The sequence below is a fragment of the Onthophagus taurus genome, chromosome 11 (assembly GCF_036711975.1).
Source record: "Onthophagus taurus isolate NC chromosome 11, IU_Otau_3.0, whole genome shotgun sequence".
Lineage (NCBI taxonomy): Eukaryota > Metazoa > Arthropoda > Insecta > Coleoptera > Scarabaeidae > Onthophagus > Onthophagus taurus.
The window spans coordinates 30,952,655-30,972,463 of NC_091976.1; the positions used below are offsets into that span (position 1 = coordinate 30,952,655).

Here is a 19,809-nt window from a genome sequence, read left to right on the forward strand (position 1 = left end):
AGTCGGTTGAATAAATATAAACAAAGCTCATATGTTATTAAACCGTAACAAACAAAAGGAGTAGTTACCCATGGGTATTGGATTATTAAAAAAAATTAAAATAATAAAATTATTTTGTTAAATAAATAAAATATGAATATTAAAATAAATAAAATGTATTATTATTATTATTTTTTAATTAACTCATTAAAGGGTGGTAGTGGCCCCCATTCAAAGTCGAGCACACTCGGTAACAATCGCAGCAGCCGCCTTTAGAACTTTAAGGGCATTATCAACAATTTGGAAGGGGCCAACGAAGTTCATTCCCTGTTGCCAGATCGCGCATTCAGAGCGTGCGCGATTTCGACGACCGCCAGAAGGTCACGTGACGCACAGTCGCAGTGGCCCCAACAGTGGGTTATACAGCTGCAAACCTGGTTCAGAAGAACCAGTACAAGATCGACTCGCGTGCGCGTCAGATCTGTTTCACTAAACCATTCCAAAAAAAAAACCGAGCCGAGAAACTATGACCTGTCAAATGGCCACCTCGTGTACAGTCGAAATGGACCCAACGGACGCGTCCACATACAATATTGATTGAGTTCGGTAAACGGTTAAAAAGAGAGAGAGTGAGACGAAAGTATAAAAGCGGGTCATAACCGCTCCTCTCGAAGACTTACTTGGACTCCTGTATGACCGCGCCAACGGTGAAGTTATCGACACTAGAGTGAGCCGGTGGTATGGCCCTGAAGCACGCTCTTGGCGCCGTCGTCGCGCTCACGTGCGTCTTCTGCTACCACAACAGCTGCTATTGTGGTTTCGTTTTTGATGATATAAGCGCCATCAAAGATAACAGGGATCTTAGACCCCATACACCACTTGCCAATGTATTCCTCAATGACTTCTGGGGTACACCCATGCATAAGGTAATTCCGGAACAATTTTTGAACAAGCTTTCACAAAAATTAGAACTAATAGTAGCAGTGTCACTAGTAACTTAGAATTTGTTTCTGAAAAAAAGTTGCATTGCAACGAAATGTCAAACACTTTTTCATTTCGAATTTGTTTCTGAAGAAGGTTGCAACATGGCATTTGAAACGCAAAGATGCACGAAAGTTTCTAAGTCTAGTGTTAGTTCTAGTGATGGTGCAACTTTCTGAACAATTTTGGAATAAGAAATATACTTGGAAATAATTGTCAAAAAGCTTTTCAAAACTTTAATTTGAAGAAAAAACAAAACACAACAAACTTTAAAATCCTCTTAGGATTCAATACCCGTTTTATCACAATTTCAAAGAATTTTTCCGTTTGAGTCCCGTCGACGGCTAAACCCGAATAATTCTAGTGATTCTAGTAATATAAAACTAGAACTAACACTAGACCAAGAACTAGAAACATTCGGGTTTAGCCGCAAGTCTCTCAAGACGGCTAAACCCGAATGATTCTAGTTCTAGGTCTAGTGTTAGTTCTAGTTTTAGTTCAATAAAAATATACAACATAGTAATATCTTATACTAACTAGCGCTACCTATCACTGCCACTAGAACTAACACTAGACCGAGAACTAGAAACATTCGGATTTAGCCGCACGTCTCTCAAGACGGCTAAACCCGAATGATTCTAGTTCTAGGTCTTGTGTTAGTTCTAGTGAGAGTGCTAATGTAAAGCTAGAACTAACATTAGACCAAGAACTAGAAACATTCGGGTTAGCCGCAAATCTCTCAAGACGGCTAAAAGCATAGAACCCCAGACGTTTCAGATCGTCATGTGGGTGATTTAGGTAATATCGAAGCCGATGATTCTGGAATGGCCAAAGTAAATATTATTGATAAAGTGATTTCGTTATTTGGGGCTAATAATATTATTAATGACTTCTGGGGTACACCCATGCATAAGGTAATTCCGGAACAATTTTTGAACAAGCTTTCACTAAAACTAGAACTAATAGTAGCAGTGTCACTAGTAACTTAGAATTTGTTTCTGAAAAAAAGTTGCAACATAGCATTCGAAACGCAAAGATGCATGAAAGTTTCTAAGTCTAGTGTTGGTTCTAGTGATAGTGCAACTTTCTGAACAATTTTGGAATAAAAAATATACTTGGAAATAATTGTCAAAAAGCCTAGTAGTAGTATTATCCTGAAATCCGCACATCGTAGCTCACGTGCGAATGCAAGAAGGTTTTAAATTGAAGTTATAATAGAAATGAAAATGGAAGAAAAACTAATAGAAAAAGTAAGACAACTTGACGTGTTGTACAATATTCGGTTCCATGACTACAGAAACTATTTTTTTTTAGTTTTTGTTCATTTACAATTCTTCCTCTACGAACTATATCTGTTTTCCAGGGGACGCTTCCTGTTCGGGAATTGAAATATTGCTTAAAAATCTCTCGTACTTGGAATGCAGTTTGGATACCATTTCGTCTTAAATTATCTACATTTCGTAATGATGTAGTTAGTCGGTTAGTTGTGGCTCGTGGCTGTAATTCCAACGGTGTCTTGTTTGGATCACGTTTAGCATCTGAGCATTTTATGCAGTGAACAAGATGCTAGTACAGTTTTGTCTACCATTGTTGGTTGTACTTTTAAAGATTTTTGAAATACTCTCCAACGAGCAACTAATATTCCAAACAAATTTTCTACCACTCTGCGTGCTCGGGACAATCTATAGTTAAATATTTTATTGGGCTCATAATTTGTAAGGTAGTGCTTGCTATATGGCCGAAGAAGATAAAATTTTAAATGAAAAGCCTCATCCCCAACGATAACGTATGGCTGTGCTTCCCCATTTTCTAAAAGACTAGCATTTTGCGGTACTGTTGTCTTCTAACTTTTTTCCTATCATCGAATGAGAAAATATGTACCATCACTATTTCGACCAGAAAATCCTACATCAATTGGTATAAACTTGTATTCAGCATCAACTAATAGCACAAGAGATTGACTTCCTTTGTAATTGTAAAATGAAGAACCTCCATTTATTGGACATCTAATATTTATATGTTTTCCGTCTATTGCCCCTATGCAATTTGGGAAATTCTGCCAGTTTTTTTCAATTTTCTTTATTTTTTAATAAAATGTGAATGTAGAGGTGTCAGTACTTACCTTAAACAAACTACCAGTCTTTCCCGTCTACTAATTGGTGCTCTAAACTGTGCACGTTTCTTTTATATTTTATTTTTAATATTATCATGTACAAATTCAAATTGTTCTTTAGACATTCTAAAGTACATATGAAACTTTTTCGAATGTTCTTCCAATTCTTTTACTAATCGAAGATATTCACCCAAAATTATTTCGTTTTTTGTTAATTTCATGTACGGAGTATGATTGTCTTCTTTTTACTTTCACTAATAACTAGACATGTAGCCACATTTACTAAATCTTCTTCCGATTCTGAGGAACTTGAAGAATTGTTACTGTACTCCATCGAATACATTGTAAATCGTTTCACAACAATGCGATCTTAAACAGTGTGTATGAAATGAGTACGAAATGTGTGTAACAAAAATGGGTCTCCTGCGCTTCATATCACGTGATATCATACTTATATGATAGCACGAAAGCTCACGTGACGTGAGCATAGTGTGTTCCTACCTTTAGAAGCGTTTATATAATTGGAAATCCAGGCGTTTCAGAATAAAACATTAAACATTTTTCCGCTTGCGTCCCGTCGACGGCTAAAGTCGAATGATTCTAGTTCTAGATCTTGTGTTTGTTCCAGTGAGAGTGCTGGTGTAAAACTAGAACTAACACTAGACCTAGAACTAGAAACATTCGGATTTAGCCGCACGTCTCTCAAGACGGCTAAACCCGAATGATTCTAGATCTAGGTCTTGTGTTAGTTCTAGTGAGAGTGCTAATATAAAACTAGAATTAACAGTAGACCAAGAACTAGAAACATTTGGGTTTAGCCGTAAGTCTCTCAAGACGGCTAAACCCGAATGATTCTAGTTCTAGGTTTTGTGTTAGTTCTAGTAACAGTGATGGTGTAAAACTAGAACTAACACTAGACCTAGAACTAAAAAATATCGGGTTTAGCTAAACCCGAACCTTTCTAGTTCTAGGTCTAGTGTTAGTTCTAGTTTTAGTTCAATGAAAATATACAACATAGTAATATCGTATACTAACTAGCGCTATCTATCACTGCCACTAGAACTAACACTAGACCGAGAACTAGAAACATTCGGATTTAGCCGCACGTCTCTCAAGACGGCTAAACCCGAATGATTCTAGATCTAGGTCTTGTGTTAGTTCTAGTGAGAGTGCTAATATAAAACTAGAATTAACAGTAGACCAAGAACTAGAAACATTTGGGTTTAGCCGTAAGTCTTTCAAGACGGCTAAACCTGAATGATTCTAGTTCTAGGTCTTGTGTTAGTTCTAGTGATACTTCTAGTTTTAGTGCAATAAAAATATGCAACATAGCGATATCTTATACTAACTAGCGCTACCTATCACTATCACTAAAACTAACACAAGAACTAGAACTAGAAACATTCGGATTTAGCCGCACGTCTCTTAAGACGGCTAAATCCGAATGATTCTAGTTCTAGGTCTTGTGTTAGTTCTAGTGTCAACCTCGAACTAACACTAGACCTTGAACTAGAAACATTCGGATTTAGGCGCACGTCTTTTAAGACGGCTAAATCCGAATGATTCTAGTTCTAGGTCTTGTGTTAGTTCTAGTGATACTTCTAGTTTTAGTGCAATAAAAACATGCAACATAGTTATATCTTATGCTTTCATCTAGAGATTCTCTGACACTCATTGTTGAAAATAGAACTCAATTGTTCTCGAAAAATTAGCCGACGGCTTTCACGAGGTTCGAAATATTTCCATACCCCCTTGATAATTATTTTCTTATTCATGGAAATCAAGGAATTTAGGATCGCAGGTTTTACTCTGCCACTTATTGTCATAAAACGGTTTTCATACCGGAAATTTCATAGATAGTGCTAGTGTAAAATTAGAACTAACACTAGACCGAGAACTAGAAACATTCGGATTTAGCCGCACGTCTCTCAAGACGGCTAAACCCGAATGATTCTAGATCTAGGTCTTGTGTTAGTTCTAGTGAGAGTGCTAATGTAAAGCTAGAACTAACACTAGACCAAGAACTAGAAACAGTCGGATTAGCTGCAAATCTCTCAAGACGGCTAAAAGCATAGGTAATATCGAAGCCAATGATTCTGGAATGGCCAAAGTAAATATTATTGATAACGTAATTTCGTTATTTGGAGCTAATAATATTATCAATGTACAATGTGTTAATTAATTATCGTATCCGACGGCATCATTGCAAGTATGCAACCAATATCACAGTATACGCTACAAATCGCGTATATTGTGATGTTGGTTGCATACTTGCAATGATGATGTCGGGTACGATAATTAATTAACACAGTGTATTCCTCAATGACTTCTGGGGTACACTCATGCATAAGGTAATTCTGAAACATTTTTTGAACAAGTAAGGCTTTCACTAAAATTAGAACTAATAGTTTCTAACGAAAGTTTCTAAGTCTAGTGTTAGTTCTAGTGATGGTGCAACTTTCTGAACAATTTTGGAATAAGAAATATACTTGAAAATAACTGTCAAAAAGTTTTTCAAAACTTTAATTTGAACAAAAAACAAAACACAACAAACTTAGGATTCAGTAAATACCCGTTTTATCACAATTTCAAAGAACGGACACGTCGGTTAGAAGCGTTTATATAATTGGAAATCCAGGCGTTTCAGAATAAAGCATTAAATATTTTCTCGTCCGTTTCGTCGTGGAGTTTTTGAGGTAGACGTGTACCCGAATAGGACGTGTTTGCTCTACGTCAAAAGGATTATTTTTAACGTGCGGAAACGTTTCGAGTCCGGTTTATTCCCCTTGAGTCTTTCCGTTTCTGTCTAGAAACCACCCTGCAAATATGGGATACAGTTTAATTTTAGGGTTTGTGTTTGTTCTATAGGATCGAGCTGAGCGGTTTAACTACTAATTACGAGGCGGTTTCTAAATGGAACTACTAAATAGGGTTTTAATAGCTCATTCTAGATTTATTTTTATTTACCAGATTTATTTTATTATTGTAGTATGTTTCGAATATATTTTCAATAAACGTTGAATTGATTGTATTTCCCTTTTTGTTGTCGTATATTTCGTGTAACAAACAAAACACGCGGTAGCGCATAAAATATCAACATTTTAGATTCGGTCGTTTTTTGTTGCGCATTCTGTTGCAGTTTTAATCGGGATAAAAACGACGATGTGCTGTTTATTTATAACTGAGAACATATTTTGAAATATGTTTTCGTTGCCGATTCATTCACCGTAATTGAAAGCTTTGTAATACAAAATCTGTCAATGTTATTTTTTGAAAAATACTGATAGACGTGTTTGCGCCATAATAACATTATGAAATGTAGCTTGGTTTTGAATTCAAAATACATACTAAATTAAACTATTGTTTGTGGACTGTTAATACCATCAACATCCGCGGTTAACAACAAAGGAGTGCTTACAAATAGATTAGTAAACAATAGATGGATTGTTTAAGCTAAAATGCATGGCTGCAAATTTTACCTCACCACTTTAATTAACCGAATAGACCCAATAAATTCTTGTCGTCAACTATCCCCCCTAAGTATTTCACAGCTGAGGGTCAAACCCTTCAAGGAAAGCGGAATGTGCCTCCGGTAAGTTATTAGACACCAGATTTCCGTGCAAACCAAGCAGCCAATGCCGCGGGCGACAATTAAATGCAGCCAAAGTTTGGAGCAACTCCAAGTTTCGCTCCCCCGGATGCACTTATGCAAATTTATACATCGACAACGTTTTCGGAATCTTTGTGCGCCGGTAAGACGCCGGGGACCGAGCCCTATTTGCATTTATGCCGTAGCAAAAAGGACGAGTCCGCTTTTCCTCGAAAACAACTTCCTGTACTTTATTAGGATCGGCGTACCTTCGAAACTTGGCAAAGAAAATTACGCTTTTGTTGTAATATATGGTCCAACTTAAACGGTTCTAATTTATTTATCACAAGTGGAACTCCATTAAAGACATTTTTCATAAAGACCCTTCAAGTCTTCCACATCGATTAAAACTTGTGTAATTACAAGTTTCGCTCATTATGACACTAGCCGTGGAATTGAACGACTCTGTGTCGTTACATTACATTGAAACTGGGAAAAACATAATATCGCTTCCTTAATTCAATCTAAATTGGGTCCCATTTAAGACCGAGATAAAGTGCCCGTCCGAAATTGTAGCACCGAACTTGGTCTAAAGTACGCCCAAGTTGTCTCGACCCGGACGATATTAACTAATGGGCGGTTACGAACTTTGCCCCTCGATCAGATTAACCATCGATTTCGCATTTGCCCTAAAAATGTTTGCCCCCAGTAGCATTAAAGGGATTTACAAAACCGGGGTCGAGAGTAAGATTCGGACTCTGTACCTAACGGAAGTTCAAGACGTAATATCGGCGACCACAAATCAACTTAATTGCCGGTCTGGCTTTCTATTGGAACCTGTCCGCATTCAAACCGTAATTTCGATCACCAAATTGCTCGATTTGTCATCGGTGCTTTCTAAATTAAAAGATATTAACTAAAAAAATCAAACAATGTGAAAATAATGTTCTGCATTATAACCAATTTAGAAAATACAGGGTGTTTTATTAGCTCACTATCAAATTTTGATACATATATGATAGATAATCCAATTACCAAAAAAGGAATGTTAATGAATATATCATAATTAACTGCTGCATTTTTTGAAACACATAAATATTACAAATATTGTTCAAAATAGCCTCCTTCTGCTAAAATACATGATTCACAACGATGAATCAAAGAGTTCTTCAGCCGAATTAAAATGTCTGGTTGATTTCTTATTTCAGTATTCTGTTTAATAACTGTTCTCGTGTGTTAATTTGTTTCATTTGACCCAATAATTGATGAATGTCGCTGATATTCACAATATTAGAACAGAACTGTGTGGTTGGGGGATCTCGTTCTATGTAGAGGACATTGAGAAAATATAATGTTGTTAAGTCTAATATTACAGATTATTTTTGAATTAGTATATTCACCAGCAATTTATTTTCAAAGTTAACCTTATGTTCCTAACACTTATATGCGGATGATACACAGCTTTATTTCGACTTCATACCTGGTGAGTTGCCTCATGCATGTGACAGAATTACTGAGGAATTGGGTCACTTATGTGTGGAGATACAAAGGCATGCTCTTGTGATCAATCCTGACAAGACCCAATGCATCTTATTTACTAAAAAGGGTAACTTATCTGTTAATAAAAATGACATTAACATTAGTATGCTAGGGGAGCAATTAAGAGTGGTGGACTCGGTCAAGAGTTTGGGTGTTGTCATTGATGATAGACTTACTTTTGGTGATCACATTAGGTTGATATGTGGGCGCGCGTATGGGTCCCTTAGAAGCCTCTATTTTAGTAAAATGTTTTTGTCGATAAAGCTCAAACGCCTTCTCTGTGATGCTCTAGTTTTGTCTCACTTTAATTATTGTAACGTTGTATTTGGTCCATGTCTATCTTTTGAGAGTTTGCGAAGAGTTCAGGTCGTGCAGAATTCGTGTCTTCGCTTTATTTATAAATTGAGGAGAGGTGATCATGTCTCACAAGCTCTTCAGAATTGTGGTTGGCTGAATATGCGACAGAGATTTATTTTTCATTACTTGTCTTTTATTCATGGGATTATTTATTCTGGTAAACCTCCTTATCTTTCTCGCAAAATTACCTTCAGAACTGATGTACACAATTTGAATCTTAGGCATGGATTTTGTATTACAGTTCGGCTGCATAGATCGTCAAAATTTCAGTGCTCGTTTTCCTATCAAGTAGCTCGTTTTTGGAATGCGATTCCCAGTTATGCGAGGTGTGCCCGCTCTGTTCAGTTATTTAGATCTATTGTTTTGCGCGAGAGGGTGTTTGATCGGTTTTTGGGATAATTGATATAATGTTGCTTTTGATTCTTTTGGTAATTTAATAATCCTAACTACTTGTTTTTATTTTTATTATCTCATTTTCATTGATACTGCTCAGTTTTGATTTGATTTAACTTTTATTTTATTTTCTGCTGCTGTTCTCATTAGGTGCAAGTAAAATCAGTGGCATTGTTTTGCCTTTTCTGCCCTTGCACCCTTTGAGCTATAATTTAAGTTTAATATTATTGTACTTTTCCTTATTATTGTATTTTTGCTGATCATTTACTTGATTTTGTCACATCATTTAAAATACGTCCAAATCCTGTTATTAAGAGTATTACTTATAGAGATTTCAACTCGGAAGCTTTTCTGGACCATCTGGGTGCGAATTTTTGCATATGTCCAGTATTGGTGATAAGGTTGATTTCTTTAATTATCATATTATTAATCTTTTCAATATATATGCATCTTTCAAGACTGTTTTACGTAAGAATTATTAGGCTGCTTATGAAGCTGAGGGATAAAGCCTATAAGTCATTTAAGGCTTCCACACTACCCTTTGATTTACCTATTATAAAGAACTGCGTAATTTCACCAATAATGCGTTTCAACATGAAGAAAAAGCTTTTTTATCTCACATATTCAAGGGTGGTGATTCCAGGAAATTGTGGAGTGCCTTTCGGTCTTTAGGCATTGGCAAAAATAGGACTGGTAGTATTCCTAGCAACATTGGTGATGCTCATTTGATTAACCATTCTTTTTTAGCCTCTCAAATTACTAACTCTGGTGATGCAGAGCTTATTAAATTCTACAACTTTAATATTCTGCCTCAGATCTGTACTACCTTAGCCTCGGAAGACGAATCGGAAGTGATGGCGTTAGCGTAAGGATGTTACTTCTGTGTTGCCCTGTGATTGTTCTGCATTTATGTCATATTGTCAATCTTTGTCTGGAGCTGAGTGTCTTTCCTGATCAATGGAAGACTGCCTTGGTGTCTCCCATCCCTAAATGCAGTAACCCCTCAGGACTAAATGATCTTCGGCCTATTACCATCTTAAATGTTGGCTCCATCTACTCAGTCTGGTTTTTGTCCTGGTTACAGCTATCTTCCTCCAGCTTCATCCTTGATATCTTCCGTGGATTGGATGAGGGAAATGTTACAGCTCTCATCATTCGATTTTACTTGCTGTTTCACTATGTTGGTGTCTCCCCGTTGGCTATCGATTTTTTCAAAAACTATTTTTTACATCGTTCGGAAATGTTTAAATTTTAGGGTGTTTTGTTGAAGAGAGGTTATATTACTTCAGGTGTACCTCAAGAATCAATCTTGGGACCAATATTATACCTAATTTACACTATTAATCTCTGTTCCAATGTAAAGCATTGCAAAACCCACATGTATGCTGATGATACTCAAATATACCTCGGTTTTGATGGAAGAGACTGTCCAGAGAACATGAAGTCATTATTTTGGGCATGTTGCTGCAATAACTATAGCTTGAACATTCTGTTTACGATATGGATGAAGGACTTCGCGGTTGAATACGCACCATGCAAAATTTTGACTTACTAGAATGTTGTGTGCTATTCTTCGAGTGCTGATGGAAGGATTATCAAAAACTACATGCGGTCGAATAGCTTTTGCTGGAGCAGAATTACCTGTTTGTCGAAGTCTTCTGAAAGAATCGCTAAAAGCTGAATAATATAGCAAATGACGCTGTGGAAATCTTTTTTGATATTCTCGTACTGATTGTCGAGCATTTCCATTGCAAAAACCATACACGAAAATTATTTCTTCAGTGCTATAAGCGTACATTTTGAGTTTCTTCTTGTATGTAATAATTAAACCTTACAGCAAACTGACATATTACATATTAATAAATTCGTTGCAAAAAACTTTAAAGTGTTATAATTTCGTAAATAATTGAAATGTTCACAAATTTTTTTTTGTAATTGGATTAGCTATCATATGTCAAAGTTTGAATAAATCACCCTGTATATAAAAGAACAAACTTTTAAAACTCTTCTTAGCAATTTAACACAACCAATAGAGAGGTTGTGTAAAGTTCACTTTTTAGGTTCACGACTAGAAAATGCACGCCAGCGACAAAAACCGGAGTAACCAGGATTGTTGGAAGACAGCCAAATCTTTCAGAAATACATAAAATTACAGTTTTCGTAATACTGCCGCATTTTATTACGATGAGGAAAATGTGTTACAACAGTAAAACACGAATTTTAAATCTATGTGAACTTAACCCCCAACAACCTCTATAACTTTAATAATAATTCAAAGTTATAGAATTCCTACTTTCTAACTAACCATGGACGCAACCACAAAAGTGGTGGAGAATGATTTTATGACGTCGATATAAAGTGACAAATATCAATCAATCAAATTACAACGAAAATGCCTATAAAAGCAGTTTGTATTTTAACCGGTGACATCGTAAAAGGAACCCTTTATTTCGAGCAAGAGGATGAAAGTTCACCGGTGATAATCACCGGAGAAGTTAGTGGCTTAGGAAAAGGTCTTCACGGTTTCCACGTTCATCAATTCGGCGATAACACCAATGGCTGCATCTCCGCTGGGGCTCATTTCGATCCTTATGGAAAAGAGCATGGAGCCCCAGACGTTTCAGACCGTCATGTCGGTGATTTAGGTAATATCGAAGCCGATGATTCTGGAATGGCCAAAGTAAATATTATTGATAACGTGATTTCGTTATTTGGGGCTAATAACATTATCGGACGAAGTTTGGTGGTTCATGCCGATCCTGATGATTTAGGAATGGGGGGACACGAACTTAGCAAAACAACAGGTAATGCTGGAGCGAGAGTAGCTTGTGGTGTTGTGGGAATTGCTAAACTTGCATAAAATTTAATAATAAATTGTTTTTATAAAACTAGATAAAATTCAGACATGAATTGTTTAAAAAATATTTAAAACAATACGTGTTAGTAATTCGGCGTTAAAATCTAGTATTATTGTAGGATAAATCAAAATAAAAATATTGAAACAATTGTTGGATATTTTAATTTATACCGGTGTGAGTATCAATCAACGTCAGTGATCTACGCGCCCCCGGATTAAAATAATTTTATCGAAAAACATTCGAAAAATCCGCGACCTCTCTCAGCTTCGGCATCGAGTGCCAAATTTGCATTTTTATTAATCCCGTTCTACGCGTCCAGTGCGATTTACGCGTCGCGCCCTCTGCCATCCGGTCGGGTATATATCAGAAAAATAGAAATTTTTAATTAAAAAGCGACCGCTCGATTTGCGAACACCACTAATTTATTTCGTTCGGAATTATTTATGGCGAATTTCGACGATTCGGTTGCGCTTTCCACTTTAATGTATGCAACGGTGATTTTGTTTATTTTAATTATTCCTCCAATACCAAAGTCTGTGAATACTGATATGTACAACGGATTCAAATCAGCTTATACCTACATATTGAATAAATTAAAAGGAATCTCGGTACTATTTATGAAGATGGTTTAATCGTTTGTTTGCGTGATTCGGTAAGAGAACCAGACATCGTTAAATTTTCATTAGGCCTAATACAATCTAATTTATGTTCCTTTTTAGTTTAGGTTCCTTTCGATCATTATACAAATTTGTTTCGTTCTCACACGTATTCAGTTTGTTTGCTGATAATGTAAGGGTTCTGATACCAGGTCTAGATACCATTGCAAGTATGCAACCAATATCACAGTAGTGGTATTACAATACATGATTTGCGTATTTGGTTGCATACTTGCAATGATGACGTCGGGTACGACAATTAATTAACACTCTGTACATAACTGCGCAAAATTTATGTATTGATGAGAGTATGGGAAAAATAAAAAAAAATTCGGGATCAAACTTTACAAGTTATGTTTACAAAATGGATACACATACAGAATACAGGTGTATTGTTGTCAAGATCACAACTCTACAGGAAGCGCATCTTTCAATGCAGTTTTTGCATTATCAGAAGGTTTACTGGAAGAACTTATAAAACGAAATACGCATCTTGTAGATACTATAAGAAGCAACAAAAAACTGAATCGCACACAAAGTGTTAGACATAAATTGAAAAAACATGAAATTATTGCTGTCAGAATAATGATAAAATAGAAGGACCAAGGAGATTGTGGGATTGTTAATAGATTTTATTTTCCCAACATAATAAATAAAATCAAGTAGTTATAAATATTTTATTTTTGAAAACGTATTCTTAAAGATTTATTTTGAATTGAATTTTGATTAACAACTGACCAACTGTTTTTAAATGTAAGTATTTTAAGAACCTCTTCTGCACTCTCAGCTTGTGAGTGATATACAAGGAAACCGGAGAACCATATTCCAATTTTGTACGACAAACGCATAGAAAAGTACTGGTAATGCGGCTATGTTGTTAGATTTTTTACATTGTCTGATGATAAAACTCAATGGACCAGAGGCTGACTTTACTATAGCGTTAACATGGTCTATGAATTGCAACTAGTATATATACAGATCTCGAATAGCGCGTTTTCTGCGTATTGCTTCAACTCCCACACTAATAATTAAACGTTATTGGGTTATTACACCTTGTGGAAGATACGACAACGCATTTTGCTATATCAAGATCAATTCCATTCTATACTGACCAAGAACTGATGCTACACGAGCGAATATCTTTAAGTCATCGGCGGAAACAAGCACATTACCATCAAGTCGAAATAAATCATTCAGATAAACATTGAATAGAAGTTGACCTAGGTTGGAACCCTGTGGAACACCAGAGCCAGCAGTGAACGTATCAGAATTAAAACCGTTGTAGCTCACATAGCAGAGTCTATTGGAGAGGTAAGATGAAATTAAATCCACGAAATCATTGGTAAATCCAAGACTGCAGAGTTTAGAAAGAAGTATTCCATGATCTAATCTATGAAATGCCAAAATCTGTGTAAATTATATCAACTTGTTGCCGTTTATCCATGTGCTCGCTGATGAACTGCGTTACCTCTGCTGAATTAGTCATAGTTGGACGACCAGTCATAAATCCGTGCTGATGATCAGATATATATGGGCGTTATCCGAGTTTTTTTCATACTGCAGCAAAAGTTTTAGTTCAGCATAAATTAAATATAAAGGTTAAAGGTCTGCTGAGGAAAGGTGTATAATCTTTAATAATAAAACTTGGGAGACCGTTGTCGCCAGCGTAAAGTCATTCTTTAGTCGTTTCATACAGATTTCTATCTCCTCGGCAGAAAATGGAGTAATGTAGGAGGATCCAGGACAGTTGACTTACTGGTTACAGTTATTGATAGTTGTAAGTCCAGTATTGAAAACAAGACAGAGAAGGCCTGCACTATTTCCAGGGGATCAGAGATCTGAGAGCCATCAAAGGTCATACAGTCTGGAATACGCGAATTACCATGTTTCTGATTCACGTAACGCCAGAAATTTTTGGGATCGGGGGATATACTATTTTCGGTGTTCACGAGATAAGCCTGATAATCAGAATCTATTGTATCCTTGGATAAACGACGCAACCTAACATATTCATCGTAATATGATAGTTGTTTAGATCTCTTCCACTTCTTAAAGTAGTGCTCCTTTATATTCAATATACGTTTAATGCTTCCAGTAAACCATAGAGGAAATTTTGACGGCGACAAGCAGTATTTGAGCATTTTTTGCAATGCACAAGGTTGGATAAAACCAACGTATCACATAGGTATCTTTTAGTGGTGGAGTTAAGTACCCGACAGTGACGGTAGAGACACCAAAGAGCTGCATATGCCTTCCTTATACAAACAGTGACGTGAGTAGTGAAACGAAGATTAGAGTCAAACACCACTCCCAAATTTCTGGCCTCCTGAGACACAACCAGTCGCTCGTTAAGTGTTAGCACCAATTTGATGGAGTACTCCCAGAGTGCTAGAAGGTCTGCGTTTAATTTTGTATTCGTAATATTGTTTAACTCGTTTGACGAGTGTCTAACACATTTGGGCAGTTGAGAGGTGTACAGAGTAAATAATAGCGGAGCTAACGAAAATCCCTGAGGAACACCAGCCTCCATGTGCAAGGAAGCCGAAAATTCCTCTCTCAATCTCACCACCTGGACTCGCCCAGAAAGGAAGCTGTTTATAAGAGACACTGCTGACTCAGCTATAACGACATAATGCAGAAGGGATAACAGCATTCGGTGGTTGACTTTGTCAAAAGCCTTGATGTAATCCAGGAGCACAATCACTCCACTCTGACTATCATCGCGAGCACTCAAGAGATCATCAGTGACGTTTAATAAGGGAGTGGTACAACTATAATTAGGTCGAAAACCGGATTGGAACCGAGACACAACATTGTGTTCATCCATATATGTACGCAGCTTAACCTCCGTACATTTTTCCAAGACTTTGATTCATTTTTTTTTGGTAAGGGCATTATAACAGCAGACTTCCAGGTATCGGGAAATACTGATTGCCCAAGTCATGAGTTCACGATGTGCACAATGTATGGTAATAAGTCCGGAAGGCATTTTCTGATAAATATGATATTTTCGGAGTCATCCATGCCAGAGTCATTCACTCACATTGACATACCTCAGATGCTGCGCTATGTATAATGCCACACCTTTCCCACGAGTGGCCCTAGTTCGTCTCACATTGGTATAACCGGGTATTTCGATAGCTGCATTCGGAATATGTTCCGAAAGATATGTTTCGCTTATTCCAAATAAATCGTACCCATTCTCGATCATGATCCCACTCAAATCGTCAAAATGCGTCAACAGTGATCTGACATTGACATGGCCGAACCTTAAAGTTCCGCTCATGTAACATGAATAGTAATATCACTAATATCTTAGGGTAACTAGCGCTACCTACCATTAGAACTAACACTAGACCGAGAACTAGAAATATTCGGATTTAGCCGCACGTCTCCCAAGACGGCTAAACCCGAATGATTCTAGTTCTAGGTCTTGTGTTGAGACCTAGAGTGCTGCCATCTAGTAACTAATAAGCGCAACGTAGGACGTAGTGCTGCCATCTGTTGATTAATATTAATAATTGTATAAGAAAAGAAAAAATTGACGTGTTGGTTTTAAAATTGAGATAAAAAGTCCGAAAATGACGTCTCGATTAAAGCATCTGATTAACCCCAAAAAATTCTTAATCCCTCAAGCTATTATACAACGGTAATTCCACTAATCGGCCTCGAAGCAGTAACAACACTGTATAACAAAGTTCCAGACTTGGGCGACCGCGACAGGTCGGTAATAAATTTTGCAGCGACGCGTTTCTTTTGTGGTGATTAATTATTGCTGGTGGGAAGTGTTTTTCGGGTATAATGACGCTCCGGGACCTCGTGCCAAGTCTTGGGCGAGCTCGGGAAGATTTTACCCAGCAAATAAATCGACCGCCGCAGCGTCGAGATATGAATCACATCTCTGGAGCGGTTCGTTGACAACTCGACTTTGCGTTGACAAAATAAAATGGGAGTTAAAAAAGGAAGTGCATCTATATTTTATTTAACGTGTACGTATAACGAGAACTCATCGGAAACTTTCGCCGTTGCAAAAGAGATTTTAACGCAACCAGGAGTAATTGCGCCCGAGGTTCAACTTTGGGTATATAAATCCAGTTTTCATACGGCTAGCGAGCGCACAGCTTGGTAGCGAACGTGTTCGTTCTTGCATACGGAGCCCGAGACAGCGACCTCTATACCCGATTTACCCGTTGCTTATGTACTTGCCGCGCGATAACGGCGGGCACAATATCCGATATTGCCTCGAAACAGCCACGGGCGACATATAAAAGAACAATTTGCTTTAATGAGATGACTACATTATTTTTATACGATGTACGGATAGCGTTTCGCCCGATTTGCCTACGACAATGTTCCTCGTAGATTGAGCTGGCCCGTAAAGGGGTTTACGGTTTAATTTTATTATTTTCGATTTCTCCGGTGCCGTCGTCTTCGGGCGTAATGGAATCCACGTTTTACCCAAAACAGGGTAACTACAGGGCTGAACTTTATATTTATGAGGTACAGTGAATCGCGAGTCTACTTGAAAACGATATAGGAAGAAGCTTACACCAAGGCGAGTTTCTATTAGAACAGACTTGAATAGGCTGTATCCAGCCGGATACACACGTAATTTCTTAGGCAAAGGGCTCGTAACGTAAATTATGCACGCACCGATGCAGCACCTGTAATGCGTTACTAGCTAAGTTTTGTTAAAACCGCGTTATATCTATTGGTGCAGAAGGTTCCATTTATTCCAATCAAATCTCTATCGATACACATCGGAAATTCTGCCTACATTATAAATGTATGTGCATATATCATGTATGAATTATTACTATTATTATTAGAGTATTTGCGGCCAATGACGAATATACCAAAGTGTAATACATCGTCATATCGATCGTACCCTCTACCATCATGGCGTCAATAATTAATGCAGAGCGTCAGGCGCGGGTAATGGACACACTCTAAGTTTATATAATTTTAGCAGAAATTCAGTGGCAGGTCGCCAGGGATTGCTTGAATATAGAGTGGCACATTCGTCCGGCGGGTCGCATATATTCGTATTCATTAACGAGGACGAGACACCATTTGCATCAGTGTCGTCTACCATTCAAGTTCAGTTGTGTATAATTTAAAAATTCACTTGTATTTCTTCAATTTGTTTCATCATCTATACGTTATTTCCCATGTTAATTAAAAATACGCTGTGAAATAATTGAAGTAATTCTACATTCACGCCACACTTAACATCTTATTAATAAATGATGATTCGATTAATAAGTAGTGATCTGATTAATGGATAAAGCAATTATGTGTTAAAGTAATTAGCCACCTATAAAGGGATTAGGTTGGTATTAAGTGTAGTTTAAATATCCTGTACGGAAACGGCTTCTAGGTTATCGATCGGGTCAGTATATTATCGTTTCGTTCAGTTTCGACAGGGTGTTATTCCCCGTGGCTGGTTTCGGGACTGGACCATTTTTTTTTCTTATGTATTTGACGAGAGATCATTTATAACGTGCCGAAAGATCGATTCTCCACATTTATAATATTAACGATCCCCTATAATTCCTTTCAATTCGCCAAAAATTCGTTTAAAAATAGATGGGCAAAACTTAGCATTATTTTGTCTTTTAAGCAATGCGATGAGAACAATGGTAGAACCCTTTATACATATAATCTGACAAAGGCATCTGTTCAAAACCTCCAATAATGTCGCAGTGCCGCGCTTAAAATATCCGGGCGACCGTGGAAGGGTTGTAAGTAGGGAGCGTAGTGACGAGGGTGAATGCGGTTAAATTAATTGTCCCCGTTAGTCCTGCTGGCTTGTAGCTAGCGGGTATTTTGATTCGAGCAAAAAGAGACTAGGCCAACAGCAAACAGGAAAGAATGACCATGTTGTAACTATCCTAAAAGTTATTTTAACCATTTACGCCAAACAGTATTTTAAAAGACGAAGTTTGTAGTTAAATTCCAAGATTATCGGGGTTTATATTATTTTAACACTATTTTTAATCATTCAAATCAAATTGTTACCTATCTAGAAGTTGTTGCTTCCATATCACATCAATACCATATCGATATAAGCACTAACCAAGTTTCAACGATGTTAAAACTAAACCGAAGTCGCTTCATTGATTAAAAACGTTAATAGTTGTCAAGGATGCCTGACTTAATAATTAAGTCGAGGTCGCTTCCGGGCGAGGCGCTACATTAATACCATATCCGTATAAAAAGCTTTCAACGATGTCAAGGCCAATTGAGACGAGGTCGCTTCCGAGCGAGGTGTTATATTGATATCAAATTGATTAAAAACCTTAATAGTTAAGAATGCTTGACTTAATAATGAAGCCGAGGTCGCTTGCGGGCGAGGCGCTACATCAGTATTACATAGATATAAAAGCTAACCAGTTTTCAATGATGTCAAGATTAATTAAGTCGTGGTCGCTTGCGGGCGAGGCGTTATGTTGATATCAAATTGATTAAAAACTTTAATAGTTGTCAAGAATGCCTGACTTAATAATTAAGCCGAGGTCGCTTGCTGGCGAGGCGCTACATCAATACCATATCCGTATAAAAGCAAACCAGCTTTCAATGATGTCAAGATTAATTAAGTCAAGGTTACTTGCGGGCGAGGCACTACATTGATATCAAATTGATAAAAAAACCTTAATAGTTGTTAAGAATGCTTGACTTAAGAATTAAGCCGAGGTCGCTTGCGGGCGAGGCGCTACATTAACATTATATAGATATAAAAGCTAACCAGTTTTCAATGATGTCAAGATTAATTAAGCTGAGGTCGCTCGCAGGCGAGGCGCTGTATTGATATCAAATTGATTAAAAACCTTAATAGTTGCCAAGGATGTCTGAGTTAAGAATTAAGCCGAGGTCGCTTGCGGGCGAGGCGCTACATCAATACCATATCCGTATAAAAGCTAACCAGCTTTCAATGATGTCAAGATTAATTAAGTCAAGGTTACTTGCGGGCGAGGTACTACATTGATATCAAATTGATAAAAAAACCTTGATAATTGTTAAGAATGCTTGACTTAGGAACTAAGCCGAGGTCGCTTGCGGGCGAGGCGCTACATTAACATTATATAGATATAAAAGCTAACCAGTTTTCAATGATGTCAAGATTAATTAAGCTGAGGTCGCTTGCAGGCGAGGCGCTGTATTGATATCAAATTGATTAAAAACCTTAATAGTTGCCAAGAATGCCTGACTTAATAATTAAGCCGAGGTCGCTTGCGGGCGAGGCGCTACATCAATACCATATCCGTATAAAAGCTAACCAGCTTTCAATGATGTCAAGATTAATTAAGTCAAGGTTACTTGCGGGCGAGGCACTACATTGAT

The 19,809-nt window shown here is 37.2% G+C and overlaps 2 protein-coding genes across 2 annotated transcripts in view; both read left to right on the plus strand.

The window, feature by feature from the left end:
• Window positions 1-427: 427 nt before the first annotated feature.
• The window catches only part of LOC111416735 (protein O-mannosyl-transferase Tmtc3-like), a 71,809-nt gene continuing 52,427 nt past the window's right edge, over window positions 428-19,809 (plus strand). The window contains exon 1 of the mRNA XM_023048830.2: window positions 428-905. Within this exon, the coding sequence (XP_022904598.2) occupies window positions 720-905 (186 nt within the window). The 5' untranslated portion in view covers window positions 428-719. The remainder of the gene's footprint in view (window positions 906-19,809) is intronic.
• LOC111416737 (superoxide dismutase [Cu-Zn]-like) lies at window positions 10,898-11,957 on the plus strand. Its single transcript, XM_023048833.2, has one exon. It carries the CDS (start codon window positions 11,344-11,346, stop codon window positions 11,809-11,811), a length of 468 nt encoding a protein of 155 aa, XP_022904601.1. The 5' UTR covers window positions 10,898-11,343; the 3' UTR covers window positions 11,812-11,957.